Source organism: Desmodus rotundus, chromosome 2 (assembly GCF_022682495.2).
Source record: "Desmodus rotundus isolate HL8 chromosome 2, HLdesRot8A.1, whole genome shotgun sequence".
NCBI classification, from domain to species: domain Eukaryota; kingdom Metazoa; phylum Chordata; class Mammalia; order Chiroptera; family Phyllostomidae; genus Desmodus; species Desmodus rotundus.
Genome location: NC_071388.1, coordinates 141,389,552 through 141,410,524, shown reverse-complemented (window position 1 = coordinate 141,410,524; position 20,973 = coordinate 141,389,552). Strand labels below are relative to the sequence as shown.

At 34.8% G+C, this 20,973-nt stretch overlaps 1 protein-coding gene across 5 annotated transcripts in view; it reads right to left on the bottom strand.

Annotated features, from left to right (window-relative positions):
• Positions 1–210: 210 nt before the first annotated feature.
• RIF1 (replication timing regulatory factor 1) overlaps positions 211–20,973 on the bottom strand; it is a 67,229-nt gene continuing 46,466 nt past the window's right edge. For 4 of the 5 annotated variants that reach the window (XM_024574607.4, XM_024574674.3, XM_045183016.3 and 1 more), the window contains exons 26-36: positions 20,363–20,482; positions 19,230–19,381; positions 18,787–18,867; positions 18,657–18,711; positions 15,078–18,299; positions 12,002–12,148; positions 11,644–11,721; positions 11,441–11,556; positions 10,692–10,845; positions 6,736–6,844; positions 211–6,258 (exon numbers count right to left, since the gene is read on the bottom strand). In XM_024574607.4, the coding sequence (XP_024430375.2) occupies positions 6,044–6,258; positions 6,736–6,844; positions 10,692–10,845; positions 11,441–11,556; positions 11,644–11,721; positions 12,002–12,148; positions 15,078–18,299; positions 18,657–18,711; positions 18,787–18,867; positions 19,230–19,381; positions 20,363–20,482 (4,449 nt within the window). In that variant the 3' untranslated portion in view covers positions 211–6,043. The remainder of the gene's footprint in view (positions 6,259–6,735; positions 6,845–10,691; positions 10,846–11,440; positions 11,557–11,643; positions 11,722–12,001; positions 12,149–15,077; positions 18,300–18,656; positions 18,712–18,786; positions 18,868–19,229; positions 19,382–20,362; positions 20,483–20,973) is intronic. The other variant, XM_053918656.1, reaches the window with a different exon arrangement.

Here is a 20,973-nt window from a genome sequence, read left to right as displayed (position 1 = left end):
TAAAATTATTGTTCAGTTACAGTTGTCTGCATTTTCTCCCCACACCTCCACCTCACCCCAGCCAAACCCACCTCCCCCCGCCCTCCCTACAACGTTCACTTTAAACTGGCACTTGGATAATGCTATTCTTACTCTTTTCAGGTCTCAGTAAAATTAAAAAATTAAAATCCCAAATCAAGCAAACACATACCACAATGGTTTAGTTTTTATAGTTTTATTTCAGATTAAAGTGCATTTCTTTAAGATATCTCAACATTCAGTTTCAATTGGCAAGTGGTAACAGTCAATTCTCAATAGGTCACGAAAAATTTTACTGTGAATCGTAAGATTTTTTCCCTCCCTCAAACCATTCATATTGAACCTGCAAATGCTGTTGGCCATCTGCTGCAAACATTGTATGAAGCATTACAGATAAAACTGGCTGCACCCTTATTCCCGAACTACTAGCACAGCTGACTGAGGAATGCACAGGTACTTCTGTGAAGTCTCAACTTAAATTATTTGACTTACCAAATATACTTTCTGAATGCAAAACTAAGCTCTCTTAGAAAGTTTATCAAGTCATGAGAACAACAATATTAAAGGGCTAATGCATGTCTGATTTGGTCTCTTGTCTTTCTCTCTAAGTGCGTATTAGTCAAGTCTATCCACAGGAGGTAGTGTTTAGATGAAAAGCAACCCAATTACTCACCGACACAGAAAGCAAACTGTGACTTAACCAGGTAGTGCCAGATGCCATCCTGACACATCAAGGTCCATTAATAGCCATGGCAAACACACTGACTATATTTGAAGAGTTTAAGGGAAAGAAAATGTGCTCCTAAAAAGTACTAGTATCTCTCAGAATATTGTGTATTTAAGCAATAGTAAAACATAAATGGAACCAGGGGAATCCAATCCATTTTATAAAGTAAAATTTGAATAACAGCAACAGAAATGAAGTAAGGAAGCAAGATCCCCCTTCTGCCAGCTAGAAGCACATAAGCAAACTGACATGACATGGGTGAACAAAATCATGACAGGAATCGGCCAACTTTATATAATGGCCAGACAGTAAATGTTAGGTAATACAGACCAGTCTGTCAGATCACTGAACTCAGTGTAGCAGGAAAGCCACCAAAGATAATTAATGTAAAAATCATAGCTGTATCCCAATAAAACCTCATTTACAGACACTGAAATTTTAACTTCCTATTTTCATGTGCTACAAATATTCTTCTGATTTTTTTCAGCCATTTAGAAAATGTAAAAACCATTCTTAGCTTATAGTATTTATTTAAAAAAAAAGGTATCAGGCTGTAATTTATCATCTTCTGCTCTATAAAAATGTACTAGATAAGACTGCTATCTTTGCTTTTATATTTAAAAGTGATTCTGTTCTTAATTCCATTTTTCTATTTGAAAGTTCCCATTCTATAAAAATATTCTTTAATTATTTTTCAATTAAGTTATCATAGTAACTGTTACACTATATTCCAGGATACTATTTTGAAAGTGAACTCTCTAGTTATATGCATTTTATCCATTTAAAAACTAATGCTGCCTTTTGTTGAAAATGTTATCATTTATCAGTGCATCAATCTCTCCCAGGATATAAGCTTGTTGTCTATTAGCGTACTTTTAGCCACAATTATAAATCAGCATGCTGTGTCCTAAAGATAATGTCCACTCTACGATAAGGACAAAGGCTAGGTAGGTTTTTCTTCACTGTGACATCAACTTAAATACTGCCTTCAATTTTGTACTGTCAGGTAAAGAAAGATTATCTTGTATTCTAACTGTATTTCAGAGGAGTAAGCATTTAGAGCTTGGCACTTCGTGTTTGGTTTTAACTGTTCTTTGGTGAGAAAGGCTTGGTATATAAAAGAAAAAAAATGATTGAGATCACATTGGAAAACTTAACATTCTATTCCAAAAACTGCATAAACACTCATAATTCTGTCAGACTTCTGTTCCACTAAGTATTTACACATCTTCAGATCCACATGACTCAGACTCTAATGGACACTTTCAAAAAGCAACCTACAAAGCCTGGCATACAACATATTAATTGGGCCACCAGAAACTACAAAGCCCAGATTTATTTTACAGATCAAGCAGTCAATAAATTTTGATTAATACATTACTTAACTTCTGACTATATTTCAAGTGCTTTAGATGAGGGGAGCTCTTACAAAAAAAAAGTATTTATATGTGAGGAAAATACAGTATTTTAACAAAATGCCAAGAAAAACTCATTTTTAGAGAATGTCATTATTCAACCATCTTTCTAACTCCATTTTACAATGAAATAGGAATTTCAACCATGTAACATAACATCAGAGTCACCAGAGGTCTTCAGTACAACGACAAGGCAGTCAGTCTGTCACACGTGACTTATTTTGGCATTGCTAACTTTACTGCCAAATTAATCTTAGGGGTAGTCTGTTATCAATGTTTATGAATAAAATAATGAAGTCCCATAACTTAGAAGGTAAGATTCATTTAGAGACAAAATGCCATCTCGAATATATTTTAAATTTTACCTTTATATATACAAAAAAAAATCACAACACAATCCACACATACTCATAAGACTCATTGTCCAAACTGCTTAATTATTCCTTGTAACATCAAAATTTAACTACCTGCCTACTTAAAAACATAAATCTTCCATATTAACAAGGCTCCAAATGAGGCAAAATACTTTTTTTTTTTTTTATAATTTGAACTTTAAATTGAAGTATTCAAGACCAGTCTCCACTTCCAGTTCATAAATTTGAAAAAGTTGTTTTTTTTTTTTTAAAAAGGACTAGCTTTTATTTTTTTGTAGCAATAATTCTAAGGACTTAAGTCTGCTTGGGCTATCAAAACCGAACTCACAGCTTAAAGCTCCTTCGGTCTACCTGCTACAAGTGTAATCTGTAGATACCAGTGTTTTGTATGGGTCATGTGAGAGGTTTTTAGAAATGAATCATCAAGCTGCACCACGGACCTACTGAATCAGAATCACCATTTTCACACATTAATGCAAGTTTGAGAAGCACTGTGTCAAAAGTAAAAACGTCTTTGTTTATATAAAAAATACAAGACGTTTCTAAAGGCTTGAGAATAAATTGGACATGTGCTGTATAAATAAGCAAACAGCTCCTCCCTCAAACTCAAGCCTTAACCTAATAATGTTAACAACCAATCTCCATAAAAAATCGATAATGAATAATATGAGATGGAGCCTAGGCCTTTCTTATTAGACTACCAAGTCAAAATCGGAAGACACAGCATTGAAGGGAAACATGACCCATCCCTCTTATCCTCTTCTGTTAAATTTCAACTAACCCGGCTTTTTAAACAGCACTTACTTGTTTATAGCTTTACACTTTCCTTTACCTGTAAAAAAAAATTCTACTTATATACTTTGTACACCTCCTATTTCCCCCTAATTTTGTTTTTTGCCCTGCTATTTTTATTTTAGGCAATATATAAGCTAACTTTCTTAGCAGTCAAGATTCTTTAATATGTAACAGAATCCCTGACTACCTTTCAAGCTGTACCCCCCCACCCCCCCCAAAAAATCCACAGGCAACATCATGAATTCCCATGCTCTTAGTGTTCAGATTTAAATCTTACTTTTTACAATAATATCCAAAAGCATTATTACTTAACCTGACTAATCCCTTACTGTATCGAATTACAGCAAAAGCCACACACTGTTCAACAATGGCTTTCAAACTTGTTCAGATAGCAGAGAATCTTTAATGGACTCATTGAAATACTAAAAATTTATATCCACTATGGAATCTATTTTGGAACATAACAAATCATACTATGCTTCTACATGCAACTAGGTTCTTTTTAATAAATGCATAATAAGAAATCACATCTGAGTGCTATTAATATTTGTCATTTGTTTTATTAACCATTAGAAAATATTTGAAAAAGCTGATTTCACTTTAGTAGTGAAACAACACAATGGAGCTAATCAAGGAACATTAAAATTAGTGCATTTTGCTATTCAGGAATCATTTATGGAAAAATTTGCAGAAAATTTTAAGGCAAGAATATTGAAAATAAGGTCCTCAAAGATGCACTCATACCAACAATAAAGACTTAGCTAACAGGTTTTGGCCCTCATATATTTTAAGATATATCCTTGTTGAATCACAATGTTTTCCAATTAATACCTGTGATTGTATCAAATTCAATGATCTAAGTAATCAATGTTAATCATTTTGGTCCCGTTTTCTGCTATGCTGTTCACCTCCCCAAGACCTTCATTCCACCAGCAAGTCAGGTTCACACAAATATTAAAATACGTAGTCATGAAATAATTGACTCCTCCAAACACACATATATACTTGTCCACTAAAAACTTATATGCCTCTTTACTGTCATACATTATTTGTGCAATAACAGACAATGTAAGCTGCAATTCCAATTCTGTTAAAAATATTATTTTTCATTAGTTACTTCTTCAAGCTACAATCCTCAGTTCAGTGGTCCCAGAATTGCTTTTAAAACCATCCTTGGTATATAATTATTAAAGTTAGATCCCAAAATATTTGTAATGATAATGGATTTATGATTACAAAAGACCCTAACTTTTATTGTGGCTGGATGGTGGTCCCCTTCTGAATGTAGAAACTAATTAGACACAAGGATTAAACCTTCTATAACTTGAATACTGTGTGCATTTTCAAGTAGGGGCTAGCTCTGAATATAGTATGAAAATGAGATCGATCATCCATTCTACTCAGAGAATAAATTAGAAATACTGTCATTATTTAAAACAAATATGGGAAGTCAGGCACTAATCTAGTCAGTAAAACTTAAGAATGTTTTAATTATATACACCCTATTTTTTAAAACTAGGCAAAACACATATTTCAAAGGAGTTTTAGATTTCTTCCAAGTTTGCTCTAGGTGCAGGTGAAAAGAGCAGATAAATTCTACATTTCTTATAGTCCAAGTTGTAATGAAAATATTCTAACTCTCCATTAAAAAGAAATGTAGTGAGGCATGCTTTCTAGTGGCTGACACCCTCTTCTAAACCAAAAGGAATAAAAAGTATGTATACGAATAGCAAACTTGTCATGTAACACTCTTGTATTTCCAGAACTTGACTCATTCTGATTACTTTAGAAAATAAACTCATGTTTTAACTAAGAGTATTTACTAAGTACAAAACTATTTGCTGTCTTATTTGTAAATACAAACATCTGCAGCAAGTCCATGAAGCACTTCTATAGCCCATACTGATATATCAGTACTCCATATGTACAAAATATGTCTCTATTAAACAAAGCAAAGGTATTCACAAGAAGTTACAGAAAAAGTCACACAATTAATGAAAGCTGAAATTTATAAATTAGAAACATCGTAATTTATACAGAATGTACAAGTAGTCATGCACTTGAAAATGAGTATTATGTTTCATGAGTACATTTTCACAGGCAAATGATGCTGCACGAATATTTGCTAATGCAAATAAATGAATCTTAGTAAGTTAATCCTGCTCTAATACGTTAACCCAAAAGCTGAAACTTTTGGTATTTTTCTTGAAAGTTGTCCAAAGTTGACATCTGTGAAAACATTCTAATTCTTTTACATAGAATATAAGGTGTTTTACCAAGAACAAATTTCTTAAACCTCAGGTACAACAAATATAAATTAAAAAAAAAAAATCAACTATAAACACCTTTTATCAGTTCAGGGGAAAAAAACCCCAAATAATTTCAATTTTACTTCAAATAAGGTTTACATAAAATGTGTCATCAGAATATGTATGAGTTTAAGTGAAATAAATGTATTCTTGTTTCTAGTTTTGCCTTCACATTTCAGTACGATATTTAAATGTTTAAAAAAGTATGCATAGCAGCCAAGAAAATACATTCTACAGGGAAAAAAATGACCTTACATAATGAACATAAGCCATCGTCCTTCAGGCTCTAAAATGTTGCCAACTTTGCAAATTGTCAGTCTGAAATTGTGCTACATTTTTAAAACATTTTATGAATCAAGAAGTTCAGTGATATTAAAAAAAAACCTTCAATTTTCTCTTAAAATACTAAACAGTATTATCATGGTCAGGTGACCTCCAACGTGACTGCAGATTTTTTATTATAGAGTTTGCCATGCTACCAAGTTTCTCGTGCATTTCAAATAATTGGCTTCCTGAGTAATTATGGAGATCCTCTGAATCCAGCCGCAGAGCAAGTGCACTAACCTGTGCCACAAGATTTTTAGATAATGGAGTTTCTAAAGCAACAGGATCAATTAAATCTAAAAGAGAAAAAAGAAAAAGCACAGTTAGATCTACTTCAGATAAAACTTAAATTGTATATATCTCCTTTCAAGTTAATAAGAAGTTTATGTCCCTAGGATTCAAACCGAAAGTTCAGGCTATGTACCCGTTCCTCAAGAAACCAGACAACAGGAAAATCTAACATAGCTTATTCTTTGCCATTCAAGAAATTGCCAGACTACTTCATTTTTATTAAAAGTATGACCAGAACACAATATTTAGTTCATATACTTATTTTAGACCTTAATGAAGTAGAGCTGACAATGAGAAAATAGCAACTACACTTTACTTGAAGTAAAATGAATTACTTTTTAAGTACTTGGAAACTAGTACAAAAAAGAAAAACTTGTATAATTCACAAGGCGTAATAAAATTAAAACTAAAAGCATAACAAGGTAATTCAAGAAAGTCAGCTCATCTTGTAAATAAAATTGTCTCACTCTGCTAAAATATACCTGAAGCAAGTCTTTCTTCATCAGAAGAGAGAGGTTTACTTTCAGTTCCATTTACAGTTTTTTCAGAAATATCAAAAACTGGAATCTCTTCTAATCCACGAGACTTCACCTTGATTATACATTCAGACCAGTAAAAACAAAAACAAAACCAACAAATTCAGTTACTTTTAATAGGACTGACAATAGTACTAACATTCGGAATAGAATATGACAGCCCATCAAGTTATTATTACCTTATTAGCAAACACTGCTAAGAAACTATGTTCTAGTTAGAACACACAAAAAACTACACATGATTCAAAACACTATGCTCAATGAAAGCCAGTCGTAACAGGCCACAGGTTATATGACCCCGTTTTCACAAAATGTCCGCAACAGGCAAATCTATAGAGAAAAAAGGTGAGTGGTTGCCTAAGGGCTGGAAATGAGGATGCTAACAGCTGTAAAGGTTTCTTTCTGGAATGACAAAAATGTTCTAAAATTAGACCGCAGTGGTGGTTATGTAACTTTGTAAATATTCTTTAAAAAGGAGCACTTAATTTTGTGTTGGGGTGGGGGGCAGTGAATTTTACAGATTGTGGATGTCTCAATAAAACAGCTTTTAAAAAATTATTTAATTTTTAGAGACAATTCGCAGAGCCCATGGACCACAGAATATATTTCAGAAACTAAATTCTTGATCTATAAGACTAAAAATTAGTAGTATAGTTTCTGGGATTTTTAAAAAGCTAACAGATGTTTTTAAAAATCACAAACAAACTGAGTATGGGACTTTCAAGTCTTCAGTAGTCAGCAAACTCCAGTCTCAAAAATTCTAATAGACAATGCTGGTTTTCACCTTTAATAGACCCCATTTTTCATTTACTCACAATTTTGCATGTTAATAGATATATAAAAGACCTCTGGTTTCAGGAATCTGTGAACCCTTCTGAAATGACATATAGAATTTTCCATATGTATTTATTTTCTTAAAAAAAATTTTATTTATTTTTAGAGAGGAGGAGGGAGGGAGAAAGGGAGAAACATCAATGTGTGGTTGCCTCTCAAGCTCCCCCTACCAGGAACCTGGCCCACAACCCAGACATGTGCCTTGACTGGGAATCCAACCAGCGACCCTTTGGTTCACAGGCCAGCACTCAATCCACTGAGCCACAACAGCCACGGCTCCACATATGCTCTTATAAGGGGAAGAATCTTGCCTTTCACCAGAAACTCTGAAAACATGCATGACCCAAAGTGTTTATGTGCAAAAAGGTCACAGACAGAAAAAGTTTAAAAAAAGAAAGTAGACTTCCGGCCAAGATGGAGGCGTAGGTAGACACACTACACCTCCTTGCATGACCAAAAGAAGGACAACAACAATTTAAAAACAAAAGACAACCAGAACTGACAGAAAATCAAACTGTATGGAAGTCCGACAACCAGGAGACAAAGAAGAAACATTCATCCAGACTGGTAGGAGGGTTGGAGAGGGGCAGCTGGGGTGGAGAGGATCATGGCAGGGCCGTGGCTGGCAGACCTAGCGAGGTGGCGGATTGTGGACCCGGGTGGGCAAAAGCTGCAGCTGGCTGGTGAGGCAGCAGCTGGTGGACCGGGTAACAGTCCGCGCAACCCAGAGTTCCAGCACAGGGAAATAAAGCCTCAAACCACTGACTGAAAACACCCGTGGGGGTTGAGGTGGCAGCAGGAGAAATTCCCAGCCTCACAGGAGAGTACGTTGGAGACACCCACAGGGTCCTAGAACACACACAAACCCACCCACTCGGGAAGCAGCACCAGAGGGACCCAACTTGATTGTGGGTAGCAGGGGAGTAACTGAAAACTGGCAGAGAGTACAGCAAGCACCACTGTTCCCTCTCAGACCCTACCCCACATACAGCTTCACAACGCAGCAATGAGCATTACCCAGCCCTGGTTAACACCTAAGGCTCCACCCCTTTACCTAACAGGCACGCCAAGACAAAAAAAATGGGAAACTGGAACTCAAACCAATGGTGTGGACCAGAAGGAAGAAAAGAAACATCCAACCAGAAAAGAATGAAGAAACAAGAATTCAAAAAAATGAAGAGAGGCTTAGGAACCTCCAAGACATCTTGAAACGTTCCAACATCCAATTTATCGGGGTGCCAGAAGGAGAAGAGGAAGAGTAAGAAATTGCAAACTTATTTGAACAAATAATGAAGGAGAACTTCCCTAATGTGGCAAAGGAAATAGACTTCCAGGAAGTCCAGGAAGCTCAGAGTCCCAAAGAAGCTGGACCCAAGGAGGAACACACTAAGGCATATCAGAATTACATTACCCAAGATTAAACAGAAGGAGAGAATCTTAGAAGCAGCAAGAGAAAAGGGCACGGTTACCTACAAAGGGGTTCCAGTAAGACTGTCAGCTGATTTCTCAAAAGAGACCTTGAAGGCAAGAAGGGGCTGGAAAGAAGTATTCCAAGTCATAAAAGGCAAGGACCTACACCCAAGATTGCTCTATCCAGCAAAGCTTTCATTTAGAATGGAAGGGCAGATAAAGTGCTTCTCAGATAAGGTCAAGTTCAAGGAGTTCATCAGCACCAAGCCCTTATTATATGAAATGTTAAAGGGATTTATCTAAGAAAAAGAAGATAAAAAATATGAACAGTAAAAACGACAGCAAACTCACAGTTATTAACAATCACACCTAAAACAAGAACAAAAGCAAACTAAGCCAACAACTAGAACAGGAACAGAACCACAGAAATGGAGATCACATGGAGGGTTGTCAACAGGGAAGTGGGAGGGGAACAGAGGAGGAAAAGGTACAGAGAATAAGTAACATAAAAGGTAGGCAGAAAATAGACAGGGGGAGGGTAAGAATAGTATAGGAAATGTAGAAGCCAAAGAATTTATATGTATGACCCATGGACATGAATTATAGGGGGGGACTGTGGGAGGGAGGGGGTGTGCAGGATGGAGTGAAGAGGGGAAAATGGGACAAATGTAATAGCATAATCAATAAAATATATTTTAATAAAGTCACAATTGTTTTGGTTATCAAAATCAAATTACTATTAATTACAAATGTGCAAGATTTTTGTAAATGTTTAGATTTTAACATCAGGGTTTTAAGAACAGCAGCCATAAAACCAATCGCCTACTTTGTATAAATGAATGAGAGAAGGTGACAGAACAGAATTCAAGAGTCAAGAGATGCACTGCATGAAACCAGTTCAAAATAAATTAGCAAAATTTCTCTGTGGAATTATAAAGTGACCTTTTAAGTTACTCTTGACTGAAAGGACAGGGAATAAAAGGTGCCATGAAATGGGCTTTTAAGCATGTATAGTTTAAGTACAAATTTATGTAACTGTATTGCTAGATCATTTAGTCATCACACACTAGTTAACAATGGGGATACATTCCAAGAAATGTGTTTAACAATTCTGTTGTTGTGATATCAGAGTACACTCATACTAACCTAGACAGAACAGCCTACTACACAAGTAGGCTGTATGATTACTCTATTGCTCCTAGGCTACAAGCCTGTATAGCATGTTCCCATAGAAAAAATAAGATTAAATCAAGCATAAGCAAAATGATGTGACCTAGAGATGTAGTCAAGTAATGTGGTAGACTGTGTCACAGCCAACTATTTTTTGCGTAAGTAGAAAGAGTAGTCTGAAATAACAACAAAGTTTAGTGAAGTAAATACAATAAACCACTTAGTTGCTCACGATCAAGTACTCTGCACTGTACACAATAGCATGTGCTACATTTTTATGACTGGCGGTGCAGTGTGTGTTCCCACCAACACTATCACAAACTGTAATGCATTTGCACTACAATGTCAGTAGGTGATAGGAATCTTTCAGTTCCACTATAATCTCATGGGACCATCATGGTACATGCAGTCTACTGTTGACACCACCACCACTAGGTGGCACAGGGTTGTGTTTATACATGATTTACAGCTGACGTAAAAGTTTTTACCTGTTGCTCATGATATACTTTGAGAGCTTTTTTTACATTGGACACTTTCGGAGAACGGATAGGAAGAGTTTTTATTTCAGATGCTGTAAGAGTACTCAAATCACCAATTGTTCTTATATTCTTGGCTCTAATGAGTTGTCCCAGTCCTCTTGCCCTGAACAGACAATGAGAAAAAGGTAGAAGGTCATTGTAGTTTTATATTTATTCTATTTGTGAGGGCCTATTTAGTTGAGTTACCTGATGTAAGTTCAATCATAAATCAATTTATATAGACCTACCTAATGTACTGTGAGGACAAGCACATGTACATTTAATTTAAAACTAAGAATTTTAATCTGTTGTATATGCCTGGTTTAAGCAATAGCACTAGAATCAAACTAAACCTAGTGTGTGCCTAATGCTTCACTAACATTATGACTGCTTGACTTTGGTGGATTAACCTTCGTAAAGTTCATCTTATGAAGTGGAAATACTACTACTCTTGTAGGGTTTATGTTATGATTAAATAAGATAATGTATACAAAAAGGTCAGCACAGCACCTGGCAAGTAAGTGCACAATTTTTGTTAGCCATTATTAATAAATACTTCTCTTACTAGCCCATCTTCTCACTTGAAATTTTATTTTTTCTAAAATGTGTGTAAAGATGCATGTAAGTCAATCCTAAATATGTGAACCTTGATCATTTAAATAGCTTTCTTAAATAGGGTGCATCTTTAAGAATAAGCTAGAGCCTAAATAACCACTTACCACATGTTTGATGTAATCTGAGGTAAAATGATGTCAACTGGTGCCACACAGTTCACTAAAGCTGGGTAAATACTTTCTGTTGGGCATGGTATGGATTCTTTAGCCATTTCTGTAATCTTAGAATAAATTTCAAATCCATTAAAAAGAGATCACCTTACTTAAACATGAAAAAAAAGTTGCATGAAAACTAAAGCACTTCTTACTAAACACTTCTTTGAGCTCTTAAATTTAGGGCTACGTGATCCTGGGAACAGAAATCCTTTGCTTGAAGTAGTATTATGCTAGATAGAAGAAAGGAGAGAAAACAAACTCAGAACCCTAGATAACTACAATTTTACAACCTTATTTTCACAACTTAGACTGCAATAATTTAATATTTTCAGAAAGTCTAAAATGCAATAAATTACATAATCAATTACTTGCTGGATCATCATTGCCTCTTACCACCTCTTATCTGCTTACCAAATAGCAGACAAAAGAACAATATATCCAAACAAGTTTTCTTAGTTAATTTTAAGACAAATTATGCAATGCAATTCTATGCATACATATACAGCTTACCTTAGATTGTGCAGTAGGTGAAGTTTTAACACTTTTTACTGTGGGAGAACTATTTGAAGAATGCACCCTAACAACAGAACATCGCCTATCAATGTCATCTGCCAATCCTGCTTGATATATTGGATCTGCAAATGAGACACGGCGAACCTAAAAAACACAGGTCATGTTTTTATTTAAGAAAATTAAAGCTTTTAAAGAGAACACCATAAATTCTATTATAAGGTTACCCCCAAAGTACAATGTAGGTTTAGAACCTTAATTTATTTCACTAGAAACCAACTGCACATAGCTGTAATTCTCCCTAGTGCCTGGTAACACAGGTCATTCCAATAACCTATGTTCTAGAACAACAAAGAGTGAAACAGGGATAGGAGCAGAATCTTAATGCAAGTGCAAGTGACAGCTAAAATAGTATAATCCAATTCTACTAACTTTATGGGCTTAACTACAATGACTATAAAGAATGACTAAATGGCCTCTGGTATATCTTACTAATCTCTGTTCTAAACTCTTTGAGGGTACCAGACTCAGAGCAATTGGGTGGCAATTTTTGTTTCTTAACTTTAGCTTGAAGTCATTTTAATCTCTTCTAACTCTTACAGTATGTTCACTCATTCAGCTATTTAATATAAATATATAATAGAGCACTTACATTGTTAAATATGTATATAAATGTTTCCTAGTCTTGATTTCCAAAGAAGTTTGCAGATTCTGTATATGTCTGCTATAGAAAACTACAATATGTTATAGTGTTGCCTAAATAAAAGTGAAATATGAGATACTATCAAATAAGATATAACTAATTTGTATTAACAATCTAAAACATAGTGAAGACCCGGAAATAAATCCTCACTTATACAGTCAATTAATCTATGACAAAGGAGGTAAGGATATATGATGGGTGAAGACAGACTCTTCAATAAATTGTATTGGGAGAGACTACCAAAAGAAAAATTCTGGACCACTTTCTTCACCACATACAAAAATAAACTTAAAATGGATTAAAGACTTAAATGTAAGACCTGAAACTAAAAATTTCTAAAACAAACTATAGGCAGTAAACTTTCTGACATCAGTTTTAGCAATATATTTTTGGTTATATCTCCTGTGGCAAATGCAACAAAGGCAAAAGTAATCAAACAGGACTATATCAAACTAAAAAGTTTCTGCAGAGCGGAAGACAACCACCAACAAAACAAAAAGACAGCCTACCGAATGGAAGAAGATAGTTGCAAGTAATATATCTGATAAGGAGGTCTATATACATAATATATAAAGGGACTCATACAATTTAACACCAGAAAAATAATCCAATTAAAAAATGGGCAGAGGACCTGTATACATATTCCTCCAGAAGGCATACAGATGGCCACAGACTTGTAAGACACTCAACATCACTAATTACTAGGGAAATGCAAATCAAAACCAGAATGTGATACCACCTCACACCTGTCAGAATGACTACCACAAAAAAATCTCACAAATAACAAGGGCTGGGGTAGGCGGGGGAGAGGAGAGGGATGTGGAGAAAAAGGAACCCTTATAATGTTGTTGGTGGGATTGTACATTGGTGCAGGCACTATGGGTAACACTATGGAGATCCCTCAAAAATTAAAACAGAGCTGTCATATAACCCAGCAACTCCACCTATGGGTATTTCCTGAAGAAAACAAAAACATTAATTCAAAAGATATATGCACCATGTTTACTGAAGCATTATTTACAATAGTCAACACCTAGGTGTCCATCAATACATGAATGAGTAACAATGTGACATATACATAAAATAGAGTATTACCCAGCAAAAAAGTAATGAAATCTTGCTACCTTCAACAACATGTATGGACCTTGAGGGTATTATGCTAAGTCAGAGAGACAAAGACAAATACCATCTGATTTCACTTATCTGTGAAATCTAAAAAAACAAAGCAGAGACAGACCCACAGTTACAGAGAACAAACTAATGATTGCCAAAGGGAGGGTGGATGAAAAGGAAACTTTTTAATTTTAGTATGAATAAAGAAAGAATTCTGGGTACTTCATAGAACTGATGAAAAGGGCCAGTGGGCCAACCTTGGGGAAGGCATAGGGAATAAAATAAAGTATAATGAAGACATAACTGTCAGTGCATTGCATCTTCATTAATTTTTCAAGTACTATGGCCTATGTAATTAAACTTAAGATACTTTAAAAAAAATAGTAAGAGCCACCAAACCAAACCAAAAGAAACAAACAAAAAACTCAAAAAAGGTGATCTCTTTCCAAGGACTAATCTCTGAGTTCTTAGTATAAAAATTTTTGGTATATCCAGGAAATCTTCACAATATGCTTGCTAAAGGCAAAATTGTATCATTATATCTTTATACTTGTTTGTATACATGAACAATTTCCTCTACTGTAAACAGTACAATTTAAGATGGTGGTGTTCATAAATGCAGAACTCGCATACTCCCACGGCCACATCAAAAATACAACTACGTTACAGAACCACCATCATTCAGAACCACCTGAAGTCTAGCTGAATGCAAATCCTACAAGTAAAAATATAAAGCTGCCACACCAAGACTGGTATTAATAGTTTAGTGAAGAAGAAAAAAATAATTATAAATGCAATTACATCCAGAGCTTGATGAAGGCACAGCCTAAAAAATTTTTTTAGACAAGGTCTGGAAATATGAGTTTATGGAAACACCTGAATGTTGAAACAGACAGCACAACCTTCTAGTACACACAAGGGCTAACTAAAGCTGCTTTATCCGAGTCTAAATCTACTTCTCCATATATTATGAGGATCATAAAGAAACCATGAGAAATTCTCATCAATTTTGAAAATGGTCAACAATGTTCATAGTTGTATAAAGACTTTTAGTGTCCTGAAATAATGGAGTACCTAAGGACTTGAATCTCCTTGCCTGAACGCTTGTCCTTCTACCTGCCCTTTTCCTTAGCTATCATGATAAATACTCAAAGCAAGTGGTCACAACAGTCTAATATTCTACCACTCACCAAGTGTCACCATGTAGCCAAAATATTCCAATTAAACATAGGTCATTAATATTGAGCCTCAAACCCCTACCTTGTGAACAGGCGATGAGATCTCATCTTCTTGGGGTCTTTTTAGTCCTCTCTTTAAAATGCTGCTGGACGGAGAAGCCGAAGGAGACCAGAAACAGCGTGTCTGCATGCCACTAGGACTGTCAGTTGCTGATAAAAGGAAAGGATCAAATTCGCTTAATTTCTGAGGAGATGTATTATTGTCTTCTGTTACCAGTCCAGAGATGGCTCTTTCAGATATCAGCGATTGTGATGTTTCCTTCAATTTCTCTGAAGTATGGTGAACTTCCTGCAAAATTTCACCATCATTTTCCACTTTTATTTGACTGTCACCTAATTTTGTTTCTTCAGGTTTATTAAGTACAATGTTTGTTTCAGTATTAGGGTTAACCTTTCCTTCTTCAGTGCTTGTCTCAAGGGTGTTAGGAACAAAATCGTCAATTTCCATATCCATTCTGTTTGTTTCGGCTTCCATAGGCTTTGATGCTTCTGTAGTCAAGTCCCCAGTCTCCATTTCACTAACACGGTCAGTTTCAGCATTCACCTCACCAACCACTCCTTCACAATTTTCCATTTTAGATGAGCCTGGATCAGGTTCACCGTTTCCTCCATCTAGTCCCCCAACTGCCGTTTGTTCAGAAACCTCTATCTGAGCTCTTACTTTTACAGACTCGTTATTACCAATGGCTGAATTAAATTCCTCACTTACTGTTTCTTCAGCATTCAGTACTTCAGCTATACCCACTTCAGATTCATCGCTTCTTTTCCTCTTTTCCTCTGTTGCCACTTCCTTAAAAATACCAGCTTTGGCATCCTTTTGTTCAGAGAAGCTAGCTTCCAATTTATTATCACATTCCACATCTAATTCCACAGCTTCTACTTCTGGATTGAATTCTGCTTTTACTTTACATGCATTGGCTTCAATATTAACAATGTTCTCTGTACTTATATCCTTTTTCAGGGTAGCCTCTGGCTTTCCTTCTCTGGTCTCCAAAGTAGAATGTTCTAGTGAATTATCTTTGGAGTCCCCTAAACATGGGTCAATAGTTTTACCTTCACTGGATGGCTCTTGGCTTTCAACAGATATTGCTTTCTTAGAATCCGTATCACAAGTTTCTTCTTTAAAATTTATTATTTCAGAAGAAAGAGAGTACTGATTATTTTCTTTCAACTCGGTTTCAGATACAATTAATGAATCATTAACAATATCATTCTCCTCTTTGAGACCCAAATGAAAATTCACATTATGATGGTCATCTAAAAGTTTAGCCTCAGAGTACGTATCAGCTTTAGAAGTCTCTGATACAGTCAGAGGTGCCTGCACATCTATCTTTTTGGTTTCACTGATCTTTAGATTGTAATTTTCTGTATTAGTTAACCCAAGGGGTGACTTTTCTTGAGGCTGTGACTTTTCCCCACAGCAATCACAACCTTTAGATCTTCTAACCCTCCTACTTCTCTTGTGTCGGCACTCAGGTGCTTGAAAAGTTTTTTCAGAAGCCAAAGAAATGTCTGATGTCCCTATTTTTGAGCATTCTTCCACATTGTTATTTTCTATGGAATCTTGCTTATGTAATCTCTTATTGGCATTTCTAGTCCTTAGATTTAATTCTGATACAGAAGAATTTGAAAAGGAATGTTCTGCACATTTGTTCGTTTTACTTTTCCCTTCGTAAGTATTTGATACATCACAAACTTGCAATAAATCTGAAGGTAGAACAGAACCTTCAAGAACTACAGTATTGCTTTTGTCTTTTTCACAAATCTGAGATTTTATATTTATGTCCACCTCAGAATTTGCTTTATAATCATGTGTCTGATTTTCAATTTTTACACATTCCTGTTTTTCTATTTTCTCTTCTTTATCTTCAATATCAACACTGTCACTGTTTTTGTTTTTCCATTTTCCAGATCTCTTCTTTCTAGAACCTTCTTCCTTTGCCTCAGAACTATCCGATTCAGAGTTTTCAATGCTGGAAAGTAAACCCTGGGATGCTCTTCTTGTTTGATACCGTGTTCGTCCCCTTACTGGTATCTCAAAGGACTTATCTGTAATGTCCTGGGCAGTATCTCCCTCAGATTTAATATTCTCAAAGTCTGGTTTTCTTCTGTTTTTGTCAATTTCAACATTAGTGCTAGTTTCCCCAAACGTCTTCTGATGTAAAGTATCTTTTTCAGTTAAATTTTCCTGTACACTTTGTTCAGGAATCACTTTTGGCTTAGGTAACACATCATCTTTTACATGTATTTGACTCTTCTGAAGAGTCTTTTCTTCTTCCTTACGTCGTTCCTTTTTTTGGTGATTATTTTCTTTATCTTGGCTATCAGTGGTAGCCTCTGATATTTCTGAACGTCGCCTTAAAGATCGTCTAAGGGTTTTCTGATTTGGAGTTATCTGAACATGACTGTCTTCATTTACTATTTGGTCCAATGGTATTATGGCTGGGGGTGTATTTTCTTTGGATTCCAAATTACTTCCTAAGGTTTTCTCCTCTACAGTACTGTTTTCTGGTACAGCATTTTCTATGGTTGGTTTAAGCATTGCATCCTCATGTTCCACTGCAGACTCTGAGAGATTAGCCTGATTATCTAACACACCTTCTGTCTGATTAAGCAAGCCAGCTGTGTTATTTTCTAAGACTACCATGCCTTCAATCGATTCCTGAGTATTTTTCTCCTGATCAGATCTCATTAAGAGCTTAGACCTTTTATTCCCTGTTTGTTCAGCTTTACTGGACCTTAGGCCTGTTCGCTTATTTCCATGCACTATTTTTTCAGAGTCAGATCTTGAAAGAGCCACTTCTCTTTTCTTTGCTTTTAGTGGAATATCTGTTTTAGTCATGCCTTCCTGGTTATTTTTTACTATAACAGCTGATGACATATTATTCAAGGGGGACAGACTAAAAGGTCTATTTTCTGAACCATCAAACTTCTCCAAAGTAATGAAGTTCTGCCTTCGACTTGTAGGCTGTGGCAGTGTTCCAGATATGGTAGCCTTAGAAACTGAGCTACTGCTGACACCACAAGTGTTTTCTGCAGTAGATGCACATTCAGATGACATTTTCCTCGATGAAATTAAAGCCTTTTTCTTGGTATCATCATTACTGCTCAGTATTCCTAGACTGGTTTCTTCAACAGAACCACAATCATTATTTGAAAGCAAAGTCTTTTCAGGATGTTCTTCCATACCACAGTTTTCTGTAACATCTTGAGTAACAGCAGTGTCACTCTTCATTTGTTCCTCCTGCACAGAAATGTACATATATAAAGATTAACCTCAAAACAAGTCTGATTTACTGGGAAAATTTTAGTGTGAAATCTCAGTAATTTAAAAGGCAATCACACACTTTCAATTACTTTGCAAATATTCCAAAGGTGGTGGTAGATGCCCATTAATTTGTTTCTAACTGTAAATATTCAATAAAGCCAAATACATTTGAACACCACGCCCACACCCACCCAACCAATGACTACAATTCTGCTAACATCTGCTAGTGGGAGTTAAGAGATTAAATAAGCAAATCTTAAAATGAATACAACAGACTCCACAATGGAAGACGAGTTATTTGAAAATAGCTGAAATATGAAATACCAAATATACCTTAAGTATCATCTTGGAATCTTCCTTTGAGTTTTCAGCTAAGCCAGGAATTTCCCTGAAATAAATATAAATTAGAATAGTTTTTTAAAACTTTAAAAAAAACAGTTACTTCAGCGGCTTCCATACTTACAATGAATCTTCCTGACTACACTGAGAAAATAATGCATCTTGTGAAACATCCAAATTATTATACATGGCAGGAATATCACACCTGAAAAAGATTTTGTAAGTTCAAAATTTGCTATTCTTACAATTAAAAATTAAAACAATTCTATAATTCTCTTTCAAGAACAATATGAAATTAAGGCTTGATGTTTATTTTCCATGAAACTATCTACATCACCTTCTGCTCCCACATTACCTCAATAAAGGAATTCAGTTTAGAAACATTAGGCACATTACTAAGAAGACTTTATACATAATGAAATGTAGTTATATATAGTATATCTTCTCAGTATTAAAATACAGTATAGTATACACAGTATCTTAGTTCTAAAGACTAAGTTATAGTCTGTGGCATGAAATCCAAGTGTGATTACAAAATACCCAATTCAAGATAACAGGACTACAAACCTCTTTGTTTTGAGTACTTCTTTCTGATGTTCAGTTAGTATTCTTTCCTTTGCTTCTTTTCCTTCTGGAGGTATAAACACAAATTCAATAGACTTTTCTTCTTCCAAAGGCATTTCACTCTTTGTTCTGGGGGATGAAGATTCTAGTTTCAACTGTGAATATTAAAAAAGTAAATGTACATTTGAGTTGCCAAATTATTTTTCCAATACTTCAATAAATCTCTCTTCTAAGACTTTGTAAGTTTTTTGATAGTGAAAAGGAAGTTTTGAGCTTAAATCCATATTGTGATTCCTCATTAATAATAATTAGTACACTATCCCTCCCTTTCATTGTCTCTAACACTCAGAAAATAAAAATTATTATACTACTTTAAATAAAAAGTAACCAAGTATGTGCTTACCAACAAAGCATGAGCAAATGTTTTTTAGGCCAACACACAGAAATCAAGATGTTTGGCAGGGAGAGTGTTATCTGTGGCTCTCAAGGTGAACCATGAACTAGTGAGGTTTCATTTGCCAAAATAATATTCCCTACCTACTAGTAACATTGATAGTATAATGTTATTTTTACAAATTTCCAGCATGATTACTGTTTTCATTCTACTTCACCACTGCTACAAGACTACATTGGAATTTTCTTTAAAAATAACTTTTACTTTGTCAAGACCATGACCTCAAGATTCTAGAATATCCTTTATTAAGAAGTCATGGAAAAGAGAATTATTGTCCAAAAACTGGTTAAACAGCAACTAGCAAGGTATTTAGTTTTAGATTTGAGGTTAAAATAGATTTCTTACCTAGGCATTTTGTTCATATTCAGTAACAGAAGTTCTAAAAATATTTTTCCTCTTATGTTATAGCTATTCCTATCTAGTTCAATTCCATGTCAAAGAGGCTGATATTTAGTGAATGCTAAGTATTATGCTGACCTAACTTTACAAAGAAGAAATCTTCTCCCAAAGCTTCTAGATTATCATGCCATCCTAACATAGTCATTCTGGACCAATTTCATATTCTCCTGCAATCTCATCTTTTCTCAGTCTTTAATAGCATTTTCTTCCAATTAGAAGTTGTATGTTTTCAAGCTATCACATAGTTTAAAAATTCTATGAAATAAACTTTGGAAAAACATACGTTGGCTGGTGATTTCATCTTTTCTTTTTTACCCTTTGGTTGCGTCAGAAAAGCATCTCTTTTTCCACTTGACTTTCTTTCCATGCCACTTATCTTCATATTTAATTGTGAATTTTCTGTCTGATGACCAAAAAAAAATTTCATTAAGTACAACTGTTCAATTTTATTTCTCATTTTCATGTTTTAAAAATTCCATTGTGAAAATACTCATTTCAAATTTCTTTTGAAATCATTCAACCCTAGTAAAATCAAGTCAAAGAAAAGAAAGGCACTAATTTAGTAACAGCACACAGGTTTGGTATCTCCATCATATACTATAGCTGTGTTTCAGCACTTAATTTTTATGAATTCTGAAAATTAGATATATCACATTAATACTATAAAAATAAATCAAATTACTAGACTCAAATACCCCTCCTACTGCTGGAAATAGTTCTAAAAGAAAAATCAAAGCTATAAAACTTTATAAACATTCAACAATAAAGCATGCATGACAAAATATTAACCATGATGTTCTTCCCAACACACTATATGGGTTTCTCAGGCCCAATTACAATAAACAAGTCTCAAGTCTCAATAATCATTTTTAATTTTAGCCCAAAACCAAAACT